This window comes from Lichenostomus cassidix, chromosome 22 (assembly GCF_008360975.1).
Source record: "Lichenostomus cassidix isolate B80296 chromosome 22, HeHo_3.0, whole genome shotgun sequence".
Taxonomy (NCBI): domain Eukaryota; kingdom Metazoa; phylum Chordata; class Aves; order Passeriformes; family Meliphagidae; genus Lichenostomus; species Lichenostomus cassidix.
Window position 1 is genome coordinate 3825213 of NC_139502.1, and position 8798 is coordinate 3834010.

The 8798-nt window shown below is 60.3% G+C and overlaps 1 protein-coding gene across 1 annotated transcript; it reads left to right on the plus strand.

Annotated features, from left to right (window-relative positions):
* The first annotated feature begins 1324 nt into the window (after positions 1 to 1324).
* Positions 1325 to 8311, plus strand: LOC146428075 (uncharacterized). Its single transcript, XM_085080482.1, has 5 exons — positions 1325 to 1483; positions 2310 to 4852; positions 4946 to 6587; positions 6975 to 7148; positions 7182 to 8311. The coding sequence occupies exons 2-5, from the start codon at positions 2495 to 2497 to the stop codon at positions 8309 to 8311; spliced, it is 5304 nt and encodes a 1767-aa protein (XP_084936608.1). The 5' UTR covers positions 1325 to 1483; positions 2310 to 2494.
* Positions 8312 to 8798: the final 487 nt, after the last annotated feature.

Here is an 8798-nt window from a genome sequence, read left to right on the forward strand (position 1 = left end):
CGTTCCCCAATGCACAGCGCGGGCAGGGGGCGTGGTCTCTCTGGGGGCGTGGTCTCACCCAGGGGCGTGGCTTTGCGCTATGACGTAATCACTCAGAGATGCGGCCCCCTGGGGGCGTGGTCTCACCCCAGGGGGCGTGGCCTCACAGGGGCGTGTCTGCATACCAATGAGCCCTTGGCTCCGCCCCTCGATGGGCGCGGTCAGCCGAGGCCACGCCCCTGGCGGCAGTGCCGGTAAGGGACGGGAAGGGGCGGGGGGGGAGGGGCGCTCCGGGGGGTCCCCGCGGCCCGGGGGGGCTCAGCTGTCCCCAGAGTGTCCCCAGGGGGTCCCCAAAATCCCCCCGCGCTCCCCCAGCCCGGGAGGAGCTCCCCAAAATCCCCCGGCCACGCCCCCGCCGCCAGCGGGGCACCCCAGAACCTTTGCCCCCCAGAACTTTCGGGGTTCCCTGGAACTCTTGGGGTTCCCCATAACCTTTGGGGTTCCCCCATAACTTTTGGGGTGCCCCAAGAGCTTTGGGGTCCCCCCGGACTCTGAGGGTCCCCCTGGAGATCCCCTAAATCTCTTCCCCACCCCCCATAACCTTTGGGGTCCTCTCGCCCTTTGGGATCCCCCATAACTCTTGGGGTTCCCCATAACCTTTGAGGACCTCCCGGATTCTCGGGATCCCCCCTGGAGCCCCCCAAATCCCCACCCCCCCGTTTTGGGGTCCCCGCTCCCCGTTTAAGCCCCCCCTGCCCTTTTTGGGGTCCCCTGTAACCCTTGGGGTCCCCCCGCCCTCCTGACCCCCCCAAACTTTGGGTTTCCCCGATCTTTGGGGTCTCACGCTGTGCGATCCCCCCTCCCCACATTTGGGGTCTCCCGCCCCCATTGCGACCCCCCAAACCCCATAACCCAGCGCGGGGTCCCTGTGGGGCGGGGGGTCCCGATTTTGGGGTCATCCCAATACAATCAGCACCCCCAGCTGGGGGCAAAATCCCTCCTCAATTTGGGGACCCTGGGGTGCCCCCCACCCCAAAAATGGGATGCTGGGAGGGTCCGGGACCCCCGACCCCACTGGGGCTTCTCCGCGGATTTTGGGAGGATTTGGAGCCCAATTTTTGGGGTTCCGGGGGGATCCCTCCTCTATCGGGACCCCCGACCCCGCTGGGACTTCTCCGCCGATTTGGGGCTGATTTAGGGTGGATTTAGGGGCTGATTTAGGGTGGATTTAGGGTGGATTTAGGGCGGGTTTGGATAGCAGTTTTTGGGGTTCCGGAGGGTGTTTGGGGTGCTCAATCCCACATCGGGACCCCTGACCCGCTGGGGTTTATCGGCCGATTTTGGGCAGATTTTGGGCAGATTTCGGGCGGGTTTGGAGCCCGATTTTTGGGGTTCCGGGGGATGCTTGGGGTGCCCCCCCCCCGTTTCCTGCCCCCCCCGGGCGGAAGCGGCGCGGGTGGCGCGGGGACAGTGACGCGCTGGTGGCCTCGGAGGGACCGAGCAGGTGCGGGGGGAGCGGGGAGACCCCAGAGCCCAGCCCGACCCCAGCCCGGGCTCTCCCCGCGGTCTCCTTCCTCCCCCTCCCCTCCTCCTCCTTTCCCATCCTCCTTCCCCCTCTCCCCCTCCCCCTCTCGGGCACTTCCTCCTTCCCTCTCTCCCGCCGCACCCCCGCGCCTCCCCCGCCTGCCCAGCGCTTCCCCAGCCCTTCCCTCCCTCTTCCCATCCTCCCTCCCACCTTTCCTGCCTCCCCTCCTCTCTCCCTCCCCTCCCTCCCACACTTTTTCCTCCTTCCTTCTTTCCTTCTCCCTCCCTCCCTCCCTTCCTTCCCTTTTCCTCCCCTCCTCTCTCTCCCCCCTTTCCTCCCCCTTCCTTCTCTCCTCCATCTCCTCCCTTCTTCCTCTGAACTTCCTCCCTCCCTCTCTCCTTCTCCCTTCTTCCTCCATCCTTCACTCCCTCCTCCTCCTCCTCTTCCCTCCTTCCTTCCTTCCTTCCCTCCTCTCTCTTTTCCTCCCTTCCACCTCCATCCCTCTTTCCCTCCTGTCCTCCATTCCTTCCTCCTCCCTCCTTCCCCCTTTTCCTCCCCCCTTCCTTCTCCATCTCTCCTTCCCTCCGTCCTCTCAACTTCCTTCTCTCCCTCTCTCCCTTCCGCCTTCCTCCTCCATCCCTCCCTCTCTCCCTCTCTCTCGCCTTTTCTCCCTTCCTCCCTCTCCCTTCCCTCCCTTCCTGCTCCCTCCCTCCCTCCATCCCTCTCTCCCTCCCTCTCCCCTCCCTCCTTCCCTCCCTCCCTCTCCCCTCCCCGCTCCCCACCCACCCTCTCCCCCTCTCCCCAGGCTCTCCCCCGCCATGGACACTCCTCCGGCCCCAGCCCAGCTGCCGGCACTGCCCCCTGGAGCCGCGGGGACTGACCGCAGGGACTGACCATGGAGCGGCCCGAGACCCCCGGCGTGCCCCCCGGGACTGACCGCGGGGACTGACCGCGGGGACTGACCGCGGGGACTGACCGCGGGGACTGACCATGGAGCCGCCCGGGACCCCCGGGGCCCAGCCCCTCCCCCAGCCCCTCCCCCAGCCCGGGCTGCTGGTGGCGCAGGACGCCATCGCCTTCTCGGGGGGAGGGGCTGAGACCCCCGCGCTGACCAGTGCGCTGACCAGTGCCTTGACCAGTGCCTTGACCCCTGCCCTGACATCCACACTGACCCCCGCGCTGACCCCTGCCTTGACCCCTGCCTTGACCACTGCCCAGCCCCCCGCACTAACCCCCACACTGACCCCTGCGCTGACCAGTGCCCTGACCCCTGCAGTGACCCCTGCGCTGACCCCTGCCCAGACCCCTGCAGTGACCCCTGCACTGACCACTGCCCTAACACCTGCACTGACCAGTGCCCTGACCCCTGCACTGACCCCTGCGCTGACCAGTGCCTTGACCCCTGCAGTGACCCTGGCAGTGACCCCTGCCTTGACCCCTGCACTGACCAGTGCCTTGACCCCTGCACTGACCCCTGTGCTGAGCCCCACCCCAACCCCCACCCCAGCCCCTGCCCTGACCCCGACCTTGACCACCTCCCAGCCCCCTGCCCAGCCCCCCACCCTGACCCCCACCCCAGCCCCCGATGTGTTCTGGGCCAGCCTGCTCCGCGCCCAGCTCTGCGTCCAGGAGCTCCAGGGAGCCCTCGAGGGGCAGCTGGACATTGGTGACCACCCTGACCAGCACTCCCAGGACACCAGGGACCCCCAGCACAGCCCAGGCCACCCCCACCCCCAGCTCGGGGTTCCGGAGCCCCTGGGTGGGGCTGGGAACGTCTCCCAGGAGGAACCAGGACCTGGATCTGTGTTTGAGGACATCTCCCAGGGCTCCGTGGATGGCTCTATCCCACCCAGTTCCGTGTCCATGAATGGATCCATCCCTCCCAAGTCCACAGCCATGGACGGGAGCATCTTCCAGGAGGAACAAGGCCATGGATCCATGTTTGAGGACATCCTCCACGTGTCCAGGGATGGTCCCATCCCACCCAGTTCCATGGATAAGAACATCCCACCCGTGTCCGTGACCGTGGGTGGGAGCATCTTCCAGGAGGAACCAAGCCATGGATCCACCTACGAGAGCATCTTCCAGCTGTCCATGGGTCAGTCCATCACACCCAGTTCCACGGCCATGGACAAGGACATCCCACCCGTGTCCATGATTGTGGGTGGGAGCATCTTCCAGGAAGAACCAGGACATGGATCCATGTTTGAGGACATCCTCCAGGTGTCCATGGATGAGAACATCCCACCCAAGTCCATGGCCGTGGACGAGAACATTTCCCAGGTGTCTGTGGATGGTTCCACCTCACTGAATTCCATGGCCATGGACAAGGACATCCCACCAAATTCCATGGCCATGGCTGGGAGCATCTTCCAGGAGCACCAAAGGCACAGATCCATGTTTGAGGACATCTTCCACATGTCCATGGATAAGGACATCCCACCCAATTCCATAGCCATGGACGAGAACATTTCCCAGGTGTCTGTGGATGGTTCCATCTCACCCAGTTCCACAGCCATGGACAAGGACATCCCACCCAGGTCCATAGCCATGGCTGAGAACATTTTCCAGGTGTCCACAGATGGTTTCATCTCAGACAAGTCCATGGCCATGGATGGTTCCACCACACCCAAATCCGTGTCCATGAGTGGATCCATCCCACCCGTGTCCATGACTGTGGGTGGGAGCACCTTCCAGGAGCACCAAAGCTGTGGATCCACGTTTGAGGACATCTTCCAGGTGTCCATGGATAAGGACATCCCACCCCATTCCGTGGCCATGGATGGATCCATCCCACCCAATTCCATGGATAAGAACATCCCACCTGTGTCTGGGAGCATCTTCCAGGAGCACCAAAGCTGTGGATGCACCCATAGGAGCATTGTCCATTCATCCATGGGTGGGAATGTCCCACCTGGGTCCACATCCATGGCTGGGAGCATCTTCCAGGAGGAACAAGGCCATGGATCCACGTTTGAGAGCATCTTCCACATGTCCATGGGTGGGACCATCCCACCCAGGTCCATGGCCATGGATAAGGACATTTTCCAGGTGTCTACAGATGGTTCCACCTCACCCAAACCCATGACCATGGCTGGGAGCATCTTCCAGGAACACCAATTCCATGGATCCACCTACAGGAGCATTTCCCAGGTGTCCACAGGTGGTTCCATCCCACCCAAGTCCATGCCCATGGGTGAGAACATCCCACTCAAGTCCACATCCCTGGATGGGAGCATCTTCCAGGAGGAACAAGGCCATGGATCCATATTTGAGGACATCCTCCAGGTGTCCGTGGTTGGGGACATCTCACCCAATTCCATACCCATGGATGAGAACATTTTCCAGGTGTCCACAGATGGTTTCATCTCACCCAAATCCATGGCTATGGATAAGGACATCCCACCCATGTCCATGGCCAGGGATGAGAACATCTTTCAGGTGTCTACAGATGGTTCCATCTCACCCCAGTCCATGCCCATGGATAAGGACATCTCACCCAATCCCATGGATAACAACATCCCACCAAATTCTGTGGGTGAGAACATCTCACTCAATCCCATGGATGAGAAGATCCCACCCAAGTCCACACCCATGGATGAGAACATTTTCCAGGAGCACCAAAGGCACAAATCCACGTTTGAGGACATCCTCCACGTGTCCATGGATGGGTCCAACCCACCCACTTTGGACATCTCATCCTGGACTGTGACCATGGATGGGACCTGTTTGTCTGAGTCTGTGCCTTTGGAGGGGACAACCTCACCCAAATCCATGACCACGGATGGGACCATGGATGGGACCATGGATGGGACCATCTCTCCAGAGAACGTTCCCATGGATTCAAGGATCTCACTCACACCCATGCCCATGGATGAGACCATCTCACCCAAGTCCATGGCCATGGATGAGACCAACTCGTTCCAGACCGGGACAAAGGGTTGGACAATCTCTCCCAACTCCATGGCCACTGATGGGACCATCTGTCCAGAGAACATTCCCATGGATTTGACCATCTCATCCCACATCCTTGCCATCAGTGGGACTCTCTCTCTGGACCACCTTCCCATGGATTCAGGGATCTCACCCCAGACCACGGCCATGGGTGGGACCACCTTGTCCAAACCCAGGGATGGGACCATCTCTCCAGCCCACCTGCCCATGGATTCGGGGATCTCAGTCCAGGCCATGGCCATGGGTGGGACCATCTCCCCCAGACCCATGACCCCAGATGTGTCCATCTCTCCAGAGACCATTTCCGTGGATTTGGCCATCCCACCCCAGACGGTGGCCATGGGTGACACCACCTTGTCCAACCCCATGACCACACATGTGTCCATCTCTCCTGACCACCTGCCCATGGATTCAGGGATCTCACCCCAGACCATGACCATGGGTGACACCACCTTGTCCAACCGCATGGCCACGGGTGGGACCAGCCCTGCTGAGCCCCGAGACCCCAAAACCAGCCAGGAGGACAAGGAGGGTGACCATGACGATGACCATGACCACCACCATGGCGACCACAACAATGACCATGACCACCACCATGGTGACGGTGACAATGACCACGACAGTGATGATGACCATGATGAGGATGACCGTGATGAGGATGACCACGGCAATGATGACCACGATGATGATGACCACAGCTGCTCCTCCCGAGAGGAGGAAGAGGATGAGGAGGATCTGGAGGATCTGGATGAGGAGGAAGAGGAACCTCATTTCCACACCAACCCTCTGTTCCAGCTGCCCCCGGGGGTGCCGCTGTATCGTCCCCACCGCACCTGGGGGGACACCGGGGGGGACATCGAGGGGGACAGCAGGGGTGACCCTCCTTCACCCCACAGTGTCACCCCCCAGTGTCCCCCACTGGGAGCCCCTGGGGACATCAAGGACATGGCGGGGGACACTGGGGATGAGCCTCCAGCAGCCCCCCAGGACATCAGGGGTGACATCAGGAGTGACCCTCCTGCCCCCCACAGTGTCACCCCCCAGTGTCCCCAGCCAGGAGCCCCCCAGGACATCGGAGGTGACACACCAGGACCTCCCCAGGACATTGGGGACATCGCTGAGGATTGGGGTGAGTGTGGTGATCCCCACCTTTGGGGGTCATTTTTGGGGTCATTTGGGGTTAATTTTGGGGTAATTTTGAGGTTCATTTGGGGTCATTTTTGGGTTAATTTTGGGGTCCATTTAGGGTTAATGTTGGGGTCATTTTGGGTAATTTTGGGGTCATTTTGGGGTTCATTTGGGGTCATTTTGGGTTCATTTTGGGGTCCATTTAAGGTTCACTTTAGGGTTATTTTGGGTTCATTTTGGGGTTCATTTTGGGGTCATTTTGGGTTAATTTGGGGTCATTTTGGCATTAATTTTTAATTCATTTGGGGTTAATTTTGGGGTCCATTTAAGGTACATTTTGGGGTTCATTTTGGGACCCCAACTCCCCAAAATGTCTTCTCCTCCTCAGGACCCCCGGAGCTCTGGGACCCCCCGGATTTGGGATTTGGGGAGCCCCGGATTGACCCCAAATGGGGGCAGCAGGACCCCCCGACCCCTCCAAAGCCCCCCCGGGGGGGGAATGAGACCCCCGAGAGCCCCTGGGACCCCCAGGAGTTACCCCAAAAAGGAGGGGAGAAAACCCCTCACGACCCCCAAGAATTACCCCAAAAAGAACCCCAACCCCCCCCAGATTTGCCCCAAAAAGAAGGGGAAAAAGCCCCTCAAGATCCCCCAGAATTACCCCAAAAATCGGGGAACAAAACCCCCCAAGACCCCAAAGAACTGCCCCAAAAAGAGCCCCAAGCCCCCCCGGATTTGCCCCAAAAATGGGGGTACAGGACCCCTCAAGACCCCAAAGAATTACCCCAAAAAGAGGGTGACAAAACCCCTCAAGACCCCCCAGATTTACCCCAAAAAGGAGGAGACAGAACCCTTCAAGACTCCCAAAAATTACCCCAAAAAGAAGGGGAAAAAAGCCCTCAAGACCCCCCAGATTTGCCCCAAAAGGAGGAGGCACAAAGCCCCCCAGATTTTCCCCAAAAATGGGGGGACGAAACCCCTCAAGACCCCCCTGATTTACCCAAAAAATGTGGGGAGAAAACCCCTCAAGACCTCCGAGAATTACCCCAAAAAGAGGGTGACAAAGCCCCTCAAGACCCCCAAAAATTACCCCAAAAAGAAGGGGGAAAAAGCCCGCAAGACCCCCCGGATTTGCCCCAAAAAGAGCCCCAAAGCCCCCCAGAGTTCCCCCAAAAATGGGGGGACAAAACCCCTCAAGACCCCAAAGAATTACCCCGAAAAGAGGAGCCCCAAACCCCCCCAGATTTACCCCAAAAAGGAGGGGAGAAAACCCCTCAAGACCCCCGAGAGTTACCCCAGAAATGGGGGAACAGAACTCCTCATGATCCTCCAGATTTACCCCAAAAATGTGGGGAAAAAACCCCCAAAGACGCCCAGGAATTGCCCCACAAAGGAGGGGAAAAAAACCCTCAAGACCCCCCTGATTTGCCCCAAAAAGGGGGGTCCAGCCCCTCCCTAAAGCCCCCGGATTTACCCCAAACAGGGGGGCTATCAGCCCCCCCGGAAATGCCCCCCAAAATCGGGGGCTGTCAGCCCCCCCCGAGCCCAATGAGCCCCCCGGGTTTGCCCCCAAAATGGGGGCGCCAGACCCCCCTGAACGCCCCCCAGAGCCTCCTGAAACCCCCTCAGGACACCCCAAAACCAGCCCTGAGCCCCCTGAGCCCCCAAATCCCCAAAACCCCAAAAACCCCCAAATCCCCAGCGTTGCCCCCAGCTCCCCAGTGATGCACAAACCTCCTCCGCCCCCCTCAGCCCCCAAAAACCCCCAGGACACCCCCAAATCCCCCTCAGCCCCCAAAAACCCCTCAGGACACCCCCAAAATTCCCCAGGAACCCCCAAAACCCCCTGAGCCCCACCAGATCCCCAGGATCCCTAAAATCCCTCAGGATCCCCAAGCCCCCGAGCCCCCTGATGCCCCCAAACTGCTCTGATCCCCCAAAACCCCCAGGACCCCAAAATCCCCCTGAGCCCCCAAAAACTGCCTGAGGCCCCCAAATTCCTCCAGGTCCCCGAAACCCCTGAGCCCCCAAAAACCCCTCAGGACCTCCCCAAATCCCTCAGGATCCCTAAAATCCCCTCAGGATCCCCCAAACCACCCAGAGTCCAAACCCTGATCCCCCAAACCCCCTGAGCCCCAAATCCCCAGGATGACCCCAAAACCCCCAAAGTCCCCCAAACCCCTCAGAACCTCCCCAGAATTCCTTCAGGAGC

Excerpts from the sequence above, each read along its gene's own strand:
- LOC146428075 (XM_085080482.1), top strand. The coding sequence starts at position 2,495 with ATGGAGCCGCCCGGGACCCCCGGGGCCCAGCCCCTCCCCCAGCCCCTC. Across the intron at positions 4,853-4,945 it reads TGGATGAGAACATTTTCCAG|GTGTCTACAGATGGTTCCAT; the intron begins GTGTCCACAGAT and ends AACATCTTTCAG. Across the intron at positions 6,588-6,974 it reads GGACATCGCTGAGGATTGGG|GACCCCCGGAGCTCTGGGAC; the intron begins GTGAGTGTGGTG and ends TCTCCTCCTCAG.